The 21,325-nt window shown below is 48.8% G+C and overlaps 1 protein-coding gene across 1 annotated transcript in view; it reads right to left on the bottom strand.

Annotated features, from left to right (window-relative positions):
• LOC149357194 (uncharacterized) overlaps positions 1 to 21,325 on the bottom strand; it is a 99,797-nt gene that overhangs the window by 11,158 nt on the left and 67,314 nt on the right. The window contains exon 2 of the mRNA XM_089576531.1: positions 4,375 to 4,537. Coding sequence (XP_089432657.1) covers positions 4,375 to 4,537 — 163 coding nt within the window. The remainder of the gene's footprint in view (positions 1 to 4,374; positions 4,538 to 21,325) is intronic.

The raw sequence follows: 21,325 nt of genomic DNA, 5'->3' as shown, positions 1-21,325 counted from the left end.
CCTTCCGTCACCCTCCCATTTCCTTTGCCGTGCTGACGCCACTCTAATTCGACAGGCACAGACTAACTCCCTTCCCTGCGAACTGTATTCCCACTACATCCTTCATAAACCGGGCAAACCCGCCTGTCTCGTGTGCGGAGAGCATCCCTCCAACATTCATACATATTGGTTATGCCCCCGCGCAACTAACTCTCCCACCATACCTTCCTCGCATACCTTGCCTCCCCCCTTTCACCTCACGTGGGCCCGATGGACCGCTCCACCAACCTCTCTGCAGCCCACCCTCTGGCCGCTCCTCGCCGCCCACATCCGACGCATCCAAGGGACACGTGGCCCTACTCTGCCACCGCCGATAAATAGCGCCCACCAAACGGGCAACTAAGAAGGCTCGGACTTGAGCTGGAAAATAAAAGTTATCTCTCTCTCTCTCTGTTCGACGACAGCCGAGCACGCTTGTTGCTACGCCGCCGCCGAGTAATTCAGTTCTTAGCGGGCGCAAGTCAGCCCAAATAAAGAGTTCCGTTTCGAAGACATTCTCGCTGTCTTCCCGCTCGCCGAACTGCAGTCACCACTGCGTGACAATATTAGGTTTGGTTTGGTTTTATGGGGGTTTAACGTCCCAAAGCGACTGAGGCTATGAGAGACGCTGTAGTGAAGGGCTCCGCAAATTTCGACCGCCCGGGTTCTTTAACGTGCACTGACATCGCACAGCACACGGGCCTCTAGAATTTCGCCTTCAAGAAATTCAGCCGCCGCGGCCGGGATTAGCTTTACACTCGTAAGACCTTTGGTGCGAATGTGGTGTTCCGTGTGAGTGGTGCTGAACCATAGGCGCGACACAAGCATTACAGTATCACGACACAACAATCCTTGGCAGCTCCGTTTCGCTTCGGCGCGACCGCTTCTGTCATCGGCAAGATTGCGCCTCCGGCAACTCGCTCGTCGCACGTGCACACAAAGCTGGTCATGGCTGGACACGAGCTGTGGGGGCGCGCTTTTATGCTGCCGCCTTCTCCAGCCTGACCTTTAGGCGGCTGCTCCGGCGACTCCCCGACTCTCCGCGGTTCGCCGCTGTGGCGCTGGCGTCGCTCCCCCCAAACTTGAGCTCGGGTTCCCTGTACTCTATTTTGCCAAAGAATCTTACGCAAAAACACAGAAAAATGACAAGAACTCTGCACATGGCGACGATGAAAGATCAACGACTGTGGGTATTTTTATGCGAAGCATACTAGCCGCACAACCGAGCTCTTCCTTGCTGCGCCGCGCGCGGCCGCGTAGCTACCACTTGACCTACATCGGCGCACCACGTGATATGACGTCACAACAGCTATGAAAGTTCGGGCTGAACTCGTGCGCTCGCTTGCGGACGCGCAGCCTCCGCCGGCGGCCTAACTCCCGCTCCTACCGCTAGGAGATACTGACGTCACGGAATTGTATAAAAGGCGACGCACTCGTTGAGTCACTTGAGCAGCGAGATGTCGGCCAGGGAGAGGGCGGCTCACCAGACCGCAAAGCGCAAGTTACAAAGAGCCACGGAAACGGGAGAAGAACGAGAAGTACGGCTATGCTTCGCATCCTAGGCTTAACCATAAGCTAAGCCAGGCCATTTTTACTTATCTTTTAGAATACCAAGTTCCTTCTCGGACAGTGCTATCGAGGTGATGCCTACGTATTTGTCTTTAAATTTGTGAACTTCGTGGGCTTCCATTATTTCTTTTATCGTTTTGGTTCGGCTTTCTGTTAAGATCTCACATACGTCTTTCTTAATTTCCTTTTTGTTTTCTCCGCACTCTCTGCAGTGGATGCATGCCAAGATGGTTGGCCACACTGGCACCATAGCTTTCAAAGATTTTCGGGTGCAGGAAAGGCGACATTCACTTGTGCACACTGAACCACCCTGTTGAGGCTGTCTGGAATTTTATATAGGTACAGTGTAACGGCGTCCTTTCTTTTTCCCCTTTTTGTATTTCAGTGGCTCCATGGCGGCCTGAAATTGAGCTCTCTTTTGAAAGTTTTCTGAGACTGCAAGAGAGACTAAGGGATTTTGAGCGAGCGCAAGTTCTGGCTGCGGTGGAGGCACTGAAAGACAAAAAGAAGAAAAAAATAAAATTTTCGGGCACACTATATACTTACATAGAATATCACACAACTTCAACAGTGTGTGGGTTCATGAAAACATGGGAATGTTGCTTTTTTGTGCACCGTAAAGCTTTCAAAGCTGAACTAAACTATGGACTAGGGCAACTTTAGAAACGTGGGTTGCGCCGAGAAGCACCAGAACTGATTTATGCCTTGCGCAGTCGTTAACAAGATCCCTTTGTCTGCTGCATGCACTACACATCACCGACGGGCAGATGCAACCTCAGCACCTTTGTGGCCGCTCATCGCGGCATTCATTGCAGAGACTGCACGGAAAAAAAGAAAAAAAAGGGAAAGAAGAAAGAAGGATGCTAGCCGATTCTCAGCCAGTGTGAGGTTTAACAGAAAGTCGCGACAAAACGACAAGAGAAATAATCGAAGCTCACAATATTCACAAACTTCAAGACAAGTGCGTAAGCATCGCCTCGATAGCACTGTCCGAGAAGGAACTTAGTTTTCTAAAAGATGGATAAGAAAAAATGTGTACAGTCGTTGATATGTCACCATTGCCACGCTAAGGGTTCTTGTCATTGTTGTGCATTTCCAACGGAAGCTGTCTGCCACAGTATATAAATGGTGGCAAAGCCTCAATAAAATTTGTTGAACGCCCTGTCTGTGTCCAAATTTCATGTCCACGTCTTTGAGCTGTTGCGATAATCGACGTGAAGCCTCTTTACTGGATTGCGTTCCACGCCGAACATGCTTGACTTGTCTCACTAAAGCGCCATCGTATAGGCCATCTCTCTCCTGTAAGCCACAAGCTCATGCTCCATAACACAATTAACGTGACGCTCCATGCCCGTCCACCCTACCGTGAACGGCCGAACACACACGGGACAGCTTGTTCAGCGTTCAGGTGAACCAGCGGTCTCAAAGGTGCACTGAAGAAGATTCTAAGCGCTTCTTTTTACCGCGGGACCTCGATCCACACTCCCCAAGCATTCTTAGGAACTGCGAATTATCGTCCTGCGCGGCCCAGGATTTTTTTTTTTAAATCGCATTAAACGTCCAGGCTCTCGCCTCTTTTTTTTTTCTACCTGACCACAAGAAGTAGGAGGAGCCAGCCAACGCATGGAGTGCTTTTCAGCCAGTCGCGTGGCGGTTTGCAACTCGGCCATCGGCGGAGTGATACGTAGTAATAGGCGGAGTGACCTGCGAAAGCAAAAAGTCCACGCGTATTTCTACTTCCGTGGGCCCAATTTGCGGCTACATTGTCTGCGGTTGAAACTGTTCATTCACGGAAACCTAAAAAGACAATGAAAGCGAAAGCGAAGCCACCACGCAACTGGCTGAAATGCACTCCCCGCATTTATTGTCTCCTTATACTCCCTCAGGCCAGTTCAAAATTTAAAAAAAGGTGGGAGTCGTTTCATCCCATTTATTAAGAAAATCGGCCGCACAGGAGAATAATTCGAAGTTTTAAGAATGCTTGGAGCGTGTAGATCGAGTTCCGGCGGTAAAAAGACCAGCTCAGAATACTCATAAGTGCACGTTTAAGGTGGGGGTCGTACTTCGACAGGGTGAATGCTCCATTTTAGACTATGCTCGTGCCAGCAACCTAGGCGTTGTTCTTTTTCAAACAGTACAATGTAGGCATCATTCTAAAGCTTATTTTGCACTCTGACACTTGATGCGCACCCCTATAATGTAGTTGCACTATCAAATGCACAAGATTGGTATTGCAGAGGAGGAATTCGGTAGTTTCATTGATATCACCTCCTTCAGATAACTTTTCTGAAGAAGCTATCTCCTTTACGATACTTTCGTTCGGCTTGAATATAGAATAGATGATTATCTAGTATCACACGGTCTCATAATAATGTGCATTCGTTGAATTGCATTTGATCGACGGCCTTTTTAATAGAGGGAGCTTTGTCTATTTTGGGTAGGAATATCCCCAACGTATCGGGGTGCACAGTAACAATATTTTTGCCACATGATGCGGATAATATTTATCTTCATCACTTCGTTTTTAATTGCATTTCCACTTTGAAGATTTCCGTAATACTGCCTAACGATCAGAAGTCAGCACCGTATTGTCAAAGTCTACCTTCTGTCTGTTTGCTGTGCTGTTGTTAAACATGGATCTATATCAACTAGCCAAGATTTCTTTACGGATGAAGTGTGAGCCAGTTCGAGAAAAATCCTTAAAGAAGTTTGCGTCTTATCGCGTCTTCGCGTCACACGTCCGAAGCGCGCGTCACCCTCGCGCAGTGTCCCGAAGGCCTCGCTCACCCTTGAGGCTGGTGTCGCCCCAGGTCGGGATGTCTCCGCAGCGACGCGCGCCCACCAGCGACTTCTGCGTCAGGGAACCGGGCGCCACGGCGAACACGATGGCCGCCGTCAGGAGCACAACGAAGAGCACGAACACGCAGCCCAGGCACACCAGCAGCCGCCTCTGCAGGCCGCAAATCAATCTTCAGTGCGACTCTGACGCAAGTGAACACGGCATGAGGATGCAGCTGCCACTTCATGTGCGGGCCTCCGCTCGTAGCTATGCGTGTTCTGGACACCTCTGTGCCCGAGATCCACATTTTGAGCCCCTAACAACTGTCACTTTAAAGCCGCCTTTTTTTTAGACGGCAGTGTCCAGAACGCGATACTTTGCCTTGAGCGGGCTTGCAGTCTCCACCTGCGTTCTTAGTATGGGTGTGCGACTAATAGTCGAAATTTTCAAATAGCCAATCGAACATCCTCCTTTAGATTCACTGAACGAACCAAATAGTGAACGTAAAAAACTATTTGAAACAAAATGCATTAAATCAGAGGCTTCCTAATAGTTTTCAGGTATAACAGGCTCGACTCGAAGTTCGAGTAGGATACGCCGTAGTTTTCTTCGACGGCTGTTTCGAAAACAGGGTATACTCGGGCTACGTCCACCATGCTGTCGCGATTGGTCTGCGCGTTCAGCGCCGCGACGAGCTCCATGCGGGTGGCGGCCTTCATGATGCGCATACATACGGCCTCCAAGACTGGGAGACGCGGCAGCGTTCATCCAGGTATGACTAAGACATCAGTGGCAATGGCTAATGCATTACTCTGGTCCCTCTCATCAACTGAAATGTGGCGCTAGTTTGTTCGCCACCGTTGCCAGAAACAAAGGTATTTTTTTTCTATGAGCATTACATGGCAGTCACACAGTCACAGACTGTTTTTCGTGCTCCCTATAGCGGAGATCACTGTTGTGTCTTTCGACGACTACCGCGTTTTTACTCCACGAGCCTTATCACCGCCGCTATAGCACTCCGCTCTTTCGCTCCAATAATCGTTTTGTACGAACGAATAATCGCATAAGTAGCGAAACATTATGCGAATACAGTTGAAAGCTGGCTTAACAAAGGGAAGAGCAGCCACGAAATATTTCGTTAAATCGGAAAATTTGCAAAATTGAGGAAGATATTTTTCCGCTATTCGAAATCTGAAATAGCAACCTATTTGCCGTATTTGCCGACAACCCGCGCCTGCCTATGTGAAAGTCCACGAAAGCGGCCCGAATCGCTTGTACGTCAAAGCGCCGTCTGGTAAAAGGAATTCGAAGTGAAAGTGGGAAGCGCCGCCCACTGCCGAGTCCTTTGTTACGCGCAGCTGCGCATCTTACTGTCCTGTCAAAACAAAACTAGGGCCGTGCCTTGGCCGCCTAGATGGGGCTATTGGCGGGCTGCCAATAAGCTGCGAAACATCGTTGCAAATTAAGTGAGAAATCGCACTTTTTTCCTCAGTTATTTCAGGAACACTTCGTTAAGTCCGGTTTAGTGGTCGTTGTTCCGTTATTTAGGGTTACTGAGAAAATTGAACCCTATGGGGGCTTGCCAGGGAATCAAAATTTGTTCGTTAGATCGGGAGCTTCGTAAAATCGGTTTTGATTAGATCGAGTTTTGACTATATTCGATTCGTATTCAATGTGTTTTTTAACTGCACTATTCGTATTCGGATCGCTACAGAAACTGGACTATTCGTATTCGATCTGGTTTCGAAAACGGTCATTTCGCACACCCTCAGTTCTTAGCCGATTCCGTCGTTTCGGGACTAGTCATGGTCATTGCATCCCAGAGGCGGCGTTTGTGTCATCAAATTGCGGGCCGATGCGTGCCCTGTGCAAATATCAAGGACTAAATGTTTAGCCCCCGGCATCAGAGACCAACGTAGGGACGAACGACATTAGTTTTAGCCCACGTTATTTCAGTGATTCCCTGCTCCCTCTGCTGGGCTTCAGGTCATCTACTTTGGTGGCAAGTTCAGCGCTTACCAAATCGCTGCCTTTTGTCATAGAAGTCTGCGACAGTGTGCAACAACTCAACTCAATGGGCAATGAGAGGTTTACTAAATGACAATAATAGCACCGTCGCTTTGAGCGCAGAGGCCAACAGACTCTGCTGCGTCAAAAAACGCCTGTTGCAATGTGACCTATCGACCGCTGAGAATGAGCGCAGATATCTGCACAACGATGTTCGAAGCGTGTTGTTGGTCAAGTTGCACGAACACACGTTAAGAATGCCCGAAATTTCCGTTCGTTGCATTAAATTTTCTAGTTGACGCTATGAAAGCAAGGACGCGTGTGCACATCTCGAGCACAAAGTCCCACGTTCGGTTTATTTTTGCGAAAGCTTCGGATGGCTCATCGACACGAAATCCCGGCGCAGCCCAAACAGTGGCGGTGTTACTAAACACTCCATTTTTCTAAACGGTGTGACGTCATCAATGGAAAATATCAAATGCTAACCAGTAGGTCAGTATTGGCCCTTAAAATAGCCTCAACTATAAAAATCTCAGAAGGGTATATGCTTGGGCTTGTTGGTTCATAACTGCAAGGTGAAAAACGTAGCGCAAAGAGACGAGGACACAGAAAGACGAACAACACACGGCGCTAACTTCCAACAATGGTTTATTTCAGAAAGAAAGGTGGTTTTATAACGACATCACGACCAACACGCCGTCAAACCATGAGCTAGCAAAGCGTATCAGCCAGATATGCGAGCTCTTTCGCCATCAATGATACAGAGGGGGTACTAACACAATCATCTTTCAAAAGTGATATCCATTCCGCTTCTATGATTTCTCGTGTCAACCGGTTATTGTGCACTTTTAAAACCAAGCATTGTTCAAGAAGCGGTATGCAGTGACACGACAAGCCTGTGGCAAGCAGTATGTAGGGCAAACTGGCAGATGCCTGAATGATAGGCTTCGAGAGCATGGGCGTGACGTAGATGATATGCGTGGAAAAGGATTGTCAGCCCACTGCCGGTCGTGTCACTGCATACCGCTTCTTGAACAATGCTTGGTTTTAAAAGTGCACAATAACCGGTTGACACGAGAAATCATAGAAGCGGAATGGATATCACTTTTGAAAGATGATTGTGTTAGTACCCCCTCTGTATCATTGATGGCGAAAGAGCTCGCATATCTGGCTGATACGCTTTGCTAGCTCATGGTTTGACGGCGTGTTGGTCGTGATGTCGTTATAAAACCACCTTTCTTTCTGAAATAAACCATTGTTGGAAGTTAGCGCCGTGTGTTGTTCGTCTTTCTGTGTCCTCGTCTCTTTGCGCTACGTTTTTCACCTTGCAGTTATAAAAATCTAAATAGAATTAGAATAGAATTGCAATAGAATTAGAATTGAATATCATTCCTTAAGTTGTCCCGATAATTTTTGATGACGTGTTGCTTCTATGCGGAGGGACTCCATTGCTAAGTGCGAAAGTGATTTTGTTTTCCTTCCGCAGTTACTCGAGTGAGGCCCTTGTCAGTCTAACGGCCAGTATGTTCGTGATGTACGGAAAGTCCAGGGTAAGCCTCATTGCCCTCATTGACGACATGCTGTTGTCGCTTGAAAAGTTTCTGGATATTTTCTAATTCAGAAGGTAAGCAGCATAGCAGCCATTGCAAGAAGTTCTCTAACACCTGAGTAACTTCTCGCTCTATCGGATTCTACAAGGTGGTTTTTCAACGCAGCATTTGTGTTGGCCACTTGAACGGTGCATGCAATCGGTGATATTCTTGTGAATTGTTCCCAGACGCCGCAAGCATATGGAATGCCTGCGAACACTTTGATGTTGATTTTTGTCGCGTAAGGGCAGCTGTTGCCATGTTCGAAGTTAAAGTATGGGAGCTGTGCTCTGCGGCTGATTTTGTCTAAAACCTGCAATAAAAAAAAACTGCGCACTGTTCTGTCGTAAATAGTAGTCGCAGGCATCAAATGCACTTCAGTAAAGACGCCGCGGCTTTCAGGGCCACTCATAGATGGCGGTAGCCACGCACCGGCTTCGGCCGTGACCGTTGGCTGCTGAACGTATTCTCTCTTTCGGCCACTTCCGTTCTTCGATCTAGGTAGCGCGCATGGTATGCCCGGCTGCTCTCGCGGCTTGAGAAGCCTCCGTGATCAGCCGCTTTTCTATCCGGACTGCGCGCTCCGCTTTCCTTGCCGCTTCAGGTGATTTACGTGCATGACGTGCCGCAGCGTTCAGCCACTTCTCTTTTTCGAGCTGGTTGACGCGATCATCGACCCTCGCTGCTTTCGCACCCTGGGGCGCCGTAGCGGTCGCCCGGTCTTTAGCAGAGTTACCGACGACTTCGGCCGCACTGGCCGCCTTCTGACCTTCGTGTGCGGCTACATGCAGCTCCCCTAGTGGCACAGGAGAGCCTTTCTATCTCTGGACTGATGCCACTCCATTATACAGCCGCGGCGGCTGTGAAATGCAACCATGCGTTTGGAATAGCATGACAGAACGATGAAAGATGAAGAAGAAGGTGGTTTTCAATGCGCAGCGCGAGAGGCTGCGGCGATGGCCGAGTGTTTTACGTCATCAGGAAACGAGGCTGCTCTATTTTCACTTTTGCTGGTTTCACTCCCCTGTGTGGCGGTAACATGTTTCGAAAAGTTTCGAATATGCAGACATACATGGACTGTTCTGAAAGTAGTAGGACTGGTTTTTTCCTGGGCGAACGGGCGGAAGAGAGCTGGTCTGCGCGTGCAGGATCGTTGAAGGGGGATATTGGGAATGCTGGGGAAAATCGGCAGTAGGCTCTCGGCCGCTGAAGAGAGGAGGTCGCTTGTACTGTGAAGCCCTGTCGAAACGTCTCGTCACGCAGAATAGTCGAGCGTTTACTGCATCAGCGATACGCGATCAAATTTTGAGTAAATCTTGGTAAAACGGGCAAAGAGACTCACAACATGATTAAGGAGGCCTACGGTGACGCTTCCATGGGTAGATCAGGTGTTTTTTGAGTGGCACAAGCTGTTTCGAGAAGGTAAGGAAAGAGTGGAGGAAGACGACCGCTCCAGACGCCCTTCGACCAGCAAGACCAACGAAAATGTGTAGCGAGTGAAACATTTACTTAACAGTGATCGTAAAATGAGTATCAGAGATTTGCTGATGACTTGAGCATTCCTCAAACACAAGTTTTTGAGATCGTGACAGAAAACTTATCCATGAGGAAAGCGTGCGCGAAGTTGGTGCCGGGAGTGTTGTCAGAGGACGAAAAGGCCAACCGGTAGGGTCTTCTTCATCATGTGAATGAGGACCCCGGTTTTTTGCCCAGCACAAGGCGGCAACGCTGCCTCAGCCCCCCTACAGCCTCGACTTGGCCCCGCCAGACTTTTTTCTATTCCCAAGAATAAAATCGACGCTCGAGGGGAAACATCAGCGATCGGTAGAGGTGGTTCAACAGGCCGTGACGAGGGAGCTAAACAACATTCCGGTCCAGGCGTTCCTGGAGGCGTACAAAAAATGTAAAACTCATAGGCAGCAGCGTGTAGGTGCGGAAGGGTGCTACCTTGAAAAATGGTAATCGTTTGTAGTATTCACTTGAATAAATTTTGTTTAAAAAAATCAGTCCTACTACTTTCAGAACAGACCATGTATATCGTGTGCATGAGTCATCACCTAGAATATTTGAGTAGATTGCATTGGATTATCATATGGGAATATACTAACCCACCCATGAGGGTCCATAGCGCACAGCAAGGAAGGTACCCAACACGAACGCTATGTGACGTGTTTAGTGAGTGTATTACACTAGGCTGATTTAAAGAGCAACTACAGCGTTTTCTCTATCTTCTCTGATTGTACTGAAACTTTTACGGGCCGTTCTTCGCAGTTTTCTGGTCCTTTGTGACCAATTTCGCAGCGGGGCGGAAGAATTTTAACATTTTTCGTTTCGTGACATCAATCCGGGAGATTTCGCGGGCAACCTTGTGTGCGTGACGTCACTGAACGTGCGGCTGTTGATATTAACTCTGCGTTTCCTGGCGACAATTTCGAGTTGGCTTTTAGTCATTTCAGACAAATATTGATTCAAGTTCTCACTTACAGTCGCAAGTTTATGCAATCAACGCGGACACGATATGCTGTGACAGTGTCCGTGACGTCCATAGGATGGGCTGTCGTGACGTCATCGTTTGGTCGAAGCACAGTTTCGGTTTCGGTTTACTGATTTTTGCACTTTCGTTTCGTGCAAATACCCCTTCTTGGTATTTTGAATTTTTTTTTCATCGAAGCGAGGGGACTCTATTGAATGTGTTGTGATTATCAAACCAAAATGTTAAAAAAAGCCTGGTGTAGACCTCTATTCAATTTTCTGTGGTGGATCCACTTGCAAAATTTTGGGACTCGTCAGATTTCCAAATTTGGCGGTGCCCTATGATTGGTCTACTGTGTTGATGACGTGACGACCCTCTCAATCGCGTTCCTAGATCTCGGGGAATCCTCATACGACTACTGGGGCAGTGGTGCAGCGGCTAAGCGATGCGCTTCAAACACAGCCACAGGTGGGGCTTGAGAAACCTAGACTGCTCTTCCCTAGTTTCCTTAAGGCTCATGCACAGCGCCACTGTGGGCAGGTGACAGCTGCATTGAATTTATTTGAATTACCTTCAGTTCCACTTACCACAGGAAAGGGGGGGGGGGGGTGTAGGTAGCTAACAACACGATAGGCAGGTTGCCAAGTGCCATGGGGGACATGTGGTCATGACGTCGCAAGGTAACGTGATCTCTCTCGACCAATCGGAAAATTTCTTGACAGAGAAGCCGGAACTTAGTTGTAAGATGACAGCCCAAATGCTATCGCAATAAAAGTTTCTAGCGTTAAATGATTGCTAAAGCTTCCCGATTCGTAAACCTCTTAGTTGCGCAATTGCGCAAAGTTTCTGAGGCTCTGGGCTCATGCCAGAGTTAGTGTTGCGCTTTTCTGAGGACAGACTGGTGAGATGTGGATGAAGAAGGGGTTAACAATGGTAAGATATACTAAATAAAAAGAAATTACATCATGTAAAAATGAGAGCATATAGTCTGAACCAGATGATGCCCTGTACTTGTATGCTGGTACGCATACCTTTCAGGGAAATGCAGTTTTCTACTCTTCTATAGTACAGGGATAACAGGGCACTTGAGAAGGACATCAATCCCCCCCTCCCCCCCAAAAAAAAGAAAGGAAGCTGCACACTTTGAAACCTGCGGTTCTAGCACGCCTAGAAAGAGGTGCATGTGCGTGTAATACGTACCACCTATTATCAGTCTTCAGGGAATGACTTGCTTGATATTAGTGTTCCCTTTCAATCCTGTCTCAGTCTATTAGCGCTTCCACTTGCGCCCTTGCATACCAAGTTTCCTGTATCTGTGTTTCCAGGTACTCAAATGAAACACGTTCAAAATCTGCAGTTTCTCAAAGAGCAGCTGATGCTGCGTTGCAAGCAAGTATCTCGCGCGCAGGCGGCAAGCGTCGGCGTACACCTGTGGCTCAGATAGGCTACATGACGCGGACACCTGATGTACCATACCGAACTATTCTAGACAAAAACATTTTTGAACGGTGAACCGTTCATGAACGCAATTTTTCATATAATTGTAAGGTTTCACTATGACAATCAATGTATCCACAGATCACCCGACGGCAGTATTGCATTTCGGTTTGGTTTGGTTTGGTTTGGTTAATGGGGTTTAACGTCCCAAAGCCACTGAGGCTGTGAGAGACGCCGTAGTGGAGGGCTCCGGAAATTTCGACCAGCTGGGGTTCTTAGACGTGCACTGACATCGCACAGTACACGGGCCTCTAGAATTTCTCCCCCAAAGAAATTCAACCGCCGCGGCCAGGATCGAACCCGCGTCTTTCGGGTCAGCAGCCGAGCACCATAACCACTGAGCCACCGCGGCGGCATAGTATTGCATTTCGTTTTTCTGTTAACGTTTTTTGCTTTCGTAAAAATCGTCCCCACTGGTTTTTTTATGCCAGTTTTAACTGTTCGAGGCGATCGATGGAAACATTTTAAAATAAATATTTTGCTACGTATCAGACGAATGGGTCATTACCGTCGATATTTCCATAACAGCATCTTACAATTTTTTGATTTTCGAAAATTTTGTCCTAGAATGTTAAGAATGATCCGCGCCTCTCACTATAGAGGGGAGAACAAGGGAAACATCGCCTGTGGAGTCGAATCGCCGTGGCGCACGAAGGCTAATTGCTTCTGGAGAGAGCCCGCCTGAGAGCGCTAACTCGACTACTAATGCGTCCCAGCAACAAATCCTGCCCAAAGCTGGTTCCTTGGACGATACCTGACAACTAGTGGGGCAAATTAATTTTAGGCCACAGGGTGGTCCGAAGCCGGTTTTAAACAGCAGGACACTTAAATAACTTAAAAACGGAGTCGTTCCAAATGAAATTTCACCTACGTGTCTTCTGTAGGCGTTCTGCTGCGACGGGGACGCTTCAGGGCTGTGCGCGCTGTATGAGTGCAAGGGTGGTGCTCCGTGACCCACCTGTTGTGTGAAAAAAGAAAAAGAGGAATCGATTTATTCGGTAAAAGAGGCTTCTTGTTGCATGAAAAATGAAAGTGGTGTTATTCGCGTTACATTAGGTCCGTTGTGCTGGGACCACACAGTTAATTTATCGATTAGGTCAGTGCGCCTGCTAATAAAGGGAAACTGAGGAAGCGTTGAAGTTGGCCTGCATCAACTGATTGTCGCGTTGTAGTGACAAAGAACTTACTTTCAGTGATATCACAGCTCTTATAAGCTACCAAATGCCTTAAAAAAAATAAAACAAGCATCGCCCCTACTGGCAGATTTTACCGAATGCGGTGACGTAAATTCCTTACTTACTATCTTTTTGGTGGCAAATCTCTCCGGCTACACCGTACACTCTAAACACGAATGCTGCCTTTTTAGTATTTTCTGGTTAAGGTGATACATATACCACCCTACGTCTTCACACGGTGGTCAAGGAGTCCTTTCCATCATAAACGCTGCTTGTTTGATTGACGTCACGGCAAAAAAAGTGTCAACTTTTGACTGCAATTTTCTCGTAAATAAGCGCGCCTTTTCCAGCCCAACAAACTTCAGCACAGTCACAAAAACTCAAACAATTCATTTATATTAAGAGCTAATATTGAATGGAGGTGCCCTCACCATCCGTTTAAGGCATTTGCGTAACGAGCAGAAATTTTTACAGTGCAATCGCGGGCGTCTCTAATAACTTCATTCGATTTTACCATAGTAACAGCATCATTTCGGAATGTAATAGAACAGAACGAGCTCCTAAACAGCTCTATAGAAGAAGGGTGATCACTTTTGATCCATAGATTCCACACGACTGCTATTCATTGGATAGGATATAGATAACTTCCCAGCGTTAAAAGCTTCTGGACAAATATGCTATGGTCGACACAGTAATGCACCTTCGAGATGACGATGAAAAGATCAAATATGTATATATATATATATATATATATATATATATATATATATATATATATATATATATATATTTATATATATATATATATATATATGTATATATATATATATATATATATATATATATATATATATATATATATATATATATATATATATATATATGCTAACCTATATCTCTACTTCAAAATATGCTGTCTTTTGCAGGTAAATAGCGCAATATAGGTGCATCTACCTATTATAAATCGCAGAAATTTTAAATCGATAATGTATTATGAAGTCCTCGTGCGAGGACCTGCCAACACTGCAACAGAGAACGATTTTGAACCAAACTGTAAGCACGGAACTGGAGGCTATGGCCCCCGTCACCTTCACCCCTTAGTCGGCCGACGCTACGAATGCCCTGATTCAAGACGTCGTTCGCCAGGAGTTCGCGAATGTGGGCCTCAACTCTGATTGGCCTCAGTGGCTCCCTGTTTGCAACCCGCGCTCCACTGACTGCTGCTAATGCACTGCCTCCGACATTCCCGACGAGCTTCCGTAATCCTGCGGAGCGGCGCACCTCGCAAGACCTGCCCATCTGTTTCACTGTTCGCGTGCCGGCCACATTTCCCGCTGCTGCCGCTGCCGCTGGTTTTCGCCACCTCGACCCAGCTCATATCCCGATCGCAGTGCCGACTACGGAACCCGCCAGATATCGTCCAATGCTGAGACCACACACGTCTCCGACACTCCGATGCCGCGCAGGTCTATAGCCGCTAGCCTTCACATGTGTTCCGCCGTTTCCGTTTTCCGCAACCTCGCCGCCCGTCCTTCTCGCTCTACTCTGGCGCTCGCTCGGAGAACTAAGCAATGTAGCTCCTGGAGGTGACGCTGCCTTGACGACCCAGCCCGAAAATCCTCTCCTGAACCTCGCTCATCGCCGCGACCTTCTCGATTTCTGCGTGATTGGTTTATTGGTTTATTGGGGATTAACGTCCCAAAGCGACTCAGGCTGTGAGGGACGCCGTAGTGAAGGGCACCGGAAATTTCGACCACCTGGGGTTCTTTAACGTGCACTGACATCGCACAGCACACGGGCCTCTAGAATTTCGCCTTCATCGAAATTCAGCCACCGTGGCCGGGATCGAACCCGCGTCTTTCCGGTCAGCAGCCGAGCGCCGTAACCACTGAGCCACCGCGGCGGGGCGATTTCTGCGCGAATGGTGTCCCTGTTACCGCTCTGATTGACACTGGCGCACTAATTTCTCCCGAGCACCTCCTTTCGCCGCAGTGTCAACAAGGTTGTGACACCCGTCGTCTCCACAGCGGTTCGTGTTGCCGATGGAAGTGCCGCTGGTGACGCTACACCTGTTCTGTTCACTGTCATCGACCGCTGCCCTCCCCTCCTCCACCTCCCCCCCCCCCCCCCTATGCGTTCCTCGGCATCGACTTTTTAACGACCCACGCTGAGCTCAATGATTGCTCTAATGGCCTTATTCGACTGGACTTGCCGCTCTGCTCTAACAACGCCGATGCCATGCCCCCCCCCCCCGCCCCCTACATTCCGCTGAGTTTATTGGGCCGCCGCGCGAAGTGGCATTGCCATGCCCAAGACAAGCTCTCATAAGTATAGTAAAACACTGAAATTCAGTCCTCATTCGTGTTTTGGAGTTTAATGCTTCCATGGAAATGTTGGAAAGTGATTTTAGCCAATTACAGAGTGAACCAGATGTCTGTTATGCAATGTTTTGTTACATACTTGTCGTGTCCGGTCGCTGTGTTGAATGCAGCGAAAGACGCACACGGTACTTTTAGACTTCGTTTATTTAAAGCCGATGAGGGTGCGACCAGCGTCGACCGAGGCAGGAGCCGAACTGGCCGCCCGAAGAAAGGAGGGAGCTGAGAAGCGTCCACGGGAGGGAGTGGCTTCCCAGAACAGGAGGAGGGTGCGGGGGCGCACCGTGGGGGGGCATCTGGTGACAGCGTGCGACGAGGGGCAAGCGGTCGTTAGGAGGAGGATTGAGTGGTCGTTAGGAGGAGGATGCGAACTGTCGTTAGGAGGGGAATGCGAGTGGTCGTTAGGAGGGGGCGCACACACACAAAAGCAATAAGGGGGGGACACAACACTTCCTTCCCCCTTAGAAAGTTGCCTGGTATCGTGCAGGGGGTCGGCGCTCACGCGTGGAGGCGCGCTGGCTTTGTGCGCTCGGGGGAGAAACACTTGTAGGCTGGCTGTTGTTCGCTGTGTCTCCTAGGTCTGTCCTGGGCGAAGTCTCTTCTTCCGGGAAGAGGTGCCAGGCTATGTGGGAAAATGGTGCACGTGTTCTCTCTGCTGGCGGACAGCTCTCAGACGGCGTCGTAAATCTACGCAGCTGGTTGAGATGTCGGCGTGCTACTGTGCCATGTATGTTGACGAGCCAAGAGCGCAGGCCTATGCGTCTGACAATTGTAGCTTCCTCCCAGCGTGGCTTTTTCAGAAACTGTCGGGCGAGGACGCGCTGCCCCTCATTAAGCGTGCCGCAGCGCGGAATTGCTTTTTCTTCCCGGAACGTCTCTGCCTTTGGCTCGGGGAGGATGGCTGTGAGCTGGGTTCGCATTTCACGCTCGAACATCATTTTCGAGGGGGTCTCGCCTGTTGTGCTCTGAACCGTCGTGTGCTGCTTGAAGAGAAAGCGCGCAAGGCGGCGCTGCAGCGAGCCTGTCTGATCTCTTTCAAGGGCGCGTTTTAGCTCGGCTACGTAGCGCTCGGCTTGTCCGTTTGTCGCTGGGTGGTAGGGGGCCGATGTAACTGATGAGATCCCGTTGTCGCGATAAAACTTGAGGATCTCCGCAGACACAAACGGTGTTCCGTTGTCCGACACTACCTTGCGCGGCAGGCCGAACGTTGCAAATAGTGATCGGAGGTTGTCAATGACTGCTGCCGAAGTCGTCTGTCCCATTTGCCTTATCTCAAGCCACTTTGTGTAGGCATCTACGACCACAAGGAAAGTGCAGCCCTCAATTGGTCCTGCAAAATCAATGTGCAGTGTGTGCCATGGTGTGTCTGGCTTTTCCCATTCTGGGACAGGAGCTTTCGGCGGGGCGCTCCGGCTGCTCTGGCAAGGCTTGCATTCTCGCACCACTGTTTCGATGTCGTTGTCAATGCCAGGCCACCACATGTAGCTTCTGGCACACTTTTTCATTGCAACGATGCCCCGATGTCCGGCGTGGATGAGAGACATAGCTTGTGCGCGTAGTTCTCTCGGCATCACAACTCGGGACCCAAATATGATGCAGCCGCGATGGGTGCTCAACTCTGTAGCTCGCCTGCGGTAAGCGTCGAAGTTGTCCCCTTTGAGTTTATGCACGTTGCCTTGTTGAACAGCTGTGTAAACTAGCCGGAGAGCTGCGCACTTCTGCGTAGATGCTGCAACTGTGCCTGCTGTAAGCGGAGGTTCTGGCAGTGCTTCGAACATCAGAACGTCTCCTGGTGGAAATGGTTCGTCAACAGTTGCGTCTAGTGGCAGACGGCTTAGCGCATCGGCGTTTTGATGTTTACTCCCATTGCGGTAGACCAGAGCGTAGTCGTACGCTGAGAGTTTGATGGAATGCTGCGTCGGCTCGATGACACCTTGCTGCTCCAGTTTGTCCAACTCTTTTTCAACTGAATCTCGGAGAGCAAACGGCACCGGCCTGGCCTTCAGAAATTTGGGTTGCGCGTGGTCCAAGAACTCCAGTGTGACCGGGGGCCCTTCGTTTCCTGGAATCTCTTCCGAGAATACTCTTTCGTATTTCTCTTGCAGTTGCTCAACCATGTTCTGGCTCGGCGTCTGGTGTATGCCGCATATCATCACGCCTAGTGGAGAAAACCAGTTTCTCCCTAGAAGGCTTGATCCTGTGCCCTTCACAACAAGCAGAGGTAGCGTATGGGTCTGGCCGCTGTAGTTAACCTGCACGTTGGCAGAGCCCAATAGTGGCAGATTCTGTCCTGACCACGTTCGCAGGTGCGTGTCGTCTTGTTGCAGGGCGGGTGCGTCAGATGGCCATGAAGTTCGGAACGTGTCCTCACTGATCAGAGTACAGGCTGCGCCGGAGTCCACCTCGAACTTAATCAGCTGGTGATGTACGCTTACTTCTGTAAAAATCTTCGGTCGCGTGCCGAGATTCATGGTGTTCAGGTCGTACAACACAGATGGTGTTCCTGATGTTGTTCCATGGAGATCAGATAGCGGCGTATTCTCTGAGGCGTTGACGCTGTGATTAGGCTGGGAAGGTGACTTTATCTTGGCAAGTCTCCGTTTCGTAATGCATGCTCTTTCGATATGCCCTCGCTTGTGGCAAAAATTACACGTGGCTGACTGGAATCGACATCCCTGGGGGTTGTGTTGGTCGTCACACCGCCAGCAGCGTTGTGCCTTTTTGACCGATTTTACAACAACAGAAGGCTTGCGCACCTGGTTGCTTGTCTGGTGTACCGGCTCGGTGTTCCGGCGAATCCCTCTCTGCTGGTGACCGGCGCTCTCCGCTCGAACGGCGATGTCGTAAGCTTTGCTGAATGTGAGGTCCTTCTCAGCGAACAGGCGCTGCTGCAGTGACTCGTCACTCAGTCCGCACACAAATCTGTCGCGTAACATCACGTCCAAGGGAAGCATGGTGGTGTTAGCAGAAGAAGCTGCGTCTCCCTCCTGCCCGGTAGCTGTTGTCGACAGCGTTCCAAAATTGCAGTCGGCAGCGAGCTTCTTGAGCGCGGCTACGTAGGCGCTCACAGTTTCTCCTTCCAGTTGATCTCGTCGTTGGAAGCGAGCCCGGCTGTAGACCTCGGATGGCCTTGGGTCGTAGTGCTTTTGCAGCGCTTTTACGATGTCGTCGTAAGACACTGCCGCTGGTGTGCTTGGCTGAATAAGGGCGCAGACAGTATCGTAGGTCTGCTCCCCGCACAGCGTCAGCAGGTTGGCCCTCTTCAAGGCTGGGTCTGTGATGTTGTTAGCTTCAAAGTAGAACTGAAGGCGTCCAACCCACGATGACCACGATGAGCCGTTGAATTCTGGTATCTGATTGGGAAACCCTCGCGTAGCCATGGCTTGTCAATAGCGTTGCGTAGCGCGGGTCGAATCCACTTTCTCGTCGCCACTGTCGTGTCCGGTCGCTGTGTTGAATGCAGCGAAAGACGCACACGGTACTTTTAGACTTCGTTTATTTAAAGCCGATGAGGGTGCGACCAGCGTCGACCGAGGCAGGAGCCGAACTGGCCGCCCGAAGAAAGGAGGGAGCTGAGAAGCGTCCACGGGAGGGAGTGGCTTCCCAGAACAGGAGGAGGGTGCGGGGGCGCACCGTGGGGGGGCATCTGGTGACAGCGTGCGACGAGGGGCAAGCGGTCGTTAGGAGGAGGATTGAGTGGTCGTTAGGAGGAGGATGCGAACTGTCGTTAGGAGGGGAATGCGAGTGGTCGTTAGGAGGGGGCGCACACACACAAAAGCAATAAGGGGGGGACACAACAATACTGTTTCCAGTATCTCCGCTTATTATGTCCGTATTGCTATTCAAAGCCGCTCCTGTTTGGGCCAAAGTGTTGGCCTCCAGCAAGAGTAAATAAATAAAAAAAATGTTCCACCAAGAACTTTATGTTCATTCACATATTTTAGATGGTTTTACCATCACCGTGGGTACCTTGTTCAATAGTCACTGATTTATTTTTTGCGCGAAATAAGATGCATTTGCTTTTTGTTGGCGTATTGTTCTTGGTTTAATCTTGAGTCGGCCAAATGAATACCCAAGAAGAGGTGGCAAGGCGACGTGGAGGAGGACCTAATTGTCGAAATGGCGTTGCAATCTCGGGAAACCGATATTTAAAACCATGCGAAAATTTTTTTTGATTCGTCTTCACGTCCTGCCGGTGAGAGATTTTCATCTTTCGCCGTGGACGCAAATAAGTGACATTTTCCGACATTGCTGTTACGCTTGTCATTTACCTTGAGCAGGTCAAACAAAAATTTATAGGCACCAGATATTGTAGTCAGACCCTTCAGGTATTTCATAATGGTGACAACGACACCTCATAGATCCTATCGGATAGAGAAATTGTTTTAACAAAAGCAGACCACCTGAGCATAGTGTCGACCATTACTTGACTGTCATTTGAATTGACAGTGCAGCAGGCAAGAAAAAATATAGTATGTTGCATCTTTCTGTGTGTGTGTGTGTGTGTGTGTGTGTGTGTGTGTGTGTGTGTGTGTGTGTGTGCGCGTGTGCGTGTGTGTGCGTGTGTGTGCGTGCGTGCGTGCGTGCGTGCGTGTCTGCTGCTTTTATGAATCTTAGCCGTACTTTTTTTTAATTTTTTAAACTGAATTTTTTCCCTCATGCTGTTACGGTTTCAACAGCAGAATGACGGCTGAGCCGTAAACGACAGTTTGAGATCACGTGAGGCGTACAAAGACGGTAGTACGGTGGCTGCTTTCTAAGTTTGAATTCATGTGAACTATTGCGCAAGCCCGCCCATGAGTTAGAATGACAAAAAATGTGTAAGCAGCGATTATATCGCAGTTTATGCATGATTCACGTGCCCTCAAAACGGCTGTTGCTTCGCAGCTGTCGTTCGGCTGTTGAAAAAGTTAATTATAAATTATTCTGCTGATGTAGGTGAATTGCACGACGTGGCTCGTGTGCAGTGTTGTATCTGGCACCATTCCAAAAAAAAAACACACATCCGAAAATTTCGTTTTTCCACTCATTTAATATCTAGTTTGCCGCGAATTCGCGGCAAGGGTGATTTTCAAACCTTTGCGTCGGTTGAAGGAAATATGTGGACATGCACTTGCTGCGGAAAGCGTAAATTACTACCCGGCATCAGGCAGGCGGTTCACTTGTGGTCCTCAAATGACAATGGCTGTTATGCGATAGCGCCAGGACCTCATATACTTCTCCCAAATCAACTACGTGCCACCTAATAACACCTGTTGGTATTATATATTCCCTTATAAAGAGCTAGAGAAGCGGTGTGATGCTGCCCACACCGCAGGGAAGCTAAGGAGCACAGAGAAAACACCAACACATTAGGTATAAAAACCAGCACTGAGTCAGAACTGAAGAACGCCCAGCCGTTCGCTGGCCTTTATTTCATGTCCGAAAGAGCCACCCTAGGCACTTCTCAAGATATACACGAACTACTGCAACAGATGCTGAAACTTTTATGAACCATTTTATTTCAATCAATTACCTTCTGATGTCCTGACTATGAATTCTATCAAGCAAGGAAAATTAAGACTTAATTCATGGCTCTTTAAACACGTAGGCTATTTCTTTAACGACCACGTTGTTTAAGAATTAATTCATGGCTGCTTAACCACGGGGGCAAATTCTTTAACCATCACGTCTTTACGCGTCTTTAAGAATGTTCAGCTTTTTTTTTGTATCACCCCATTAATGCAAAAGCGTACACAGTTGGTCCAGTTGGCAGTCCATCGCTCGTGTTGTCTGTCTTCCTTTTGTGTCGTCTTTCACACTGTTTCTCAAGATGAAAGCCCAATAATGTTGGACATCAT

This window comes from Amblyomma mixtum, chromosome 3, assembly GCF_055824585.1.
Source record: "Amblyomma mixtum isolate Tamu chromosome 3, ASM5582458v1, whole genome shotgun sequence".
NCBI classification, from domain to species: domain Eukaryota; kingdom Metazoa; phylum Arthropoda; class Arachnida; order Ixodida; family Ixodidae; genus Amblyomma; species Amblyomma mixtum.
Note: the sequence above shows the minus strand (reverse complement) of the source record. Positions and strands in the feature narration are given on the sequence as shown.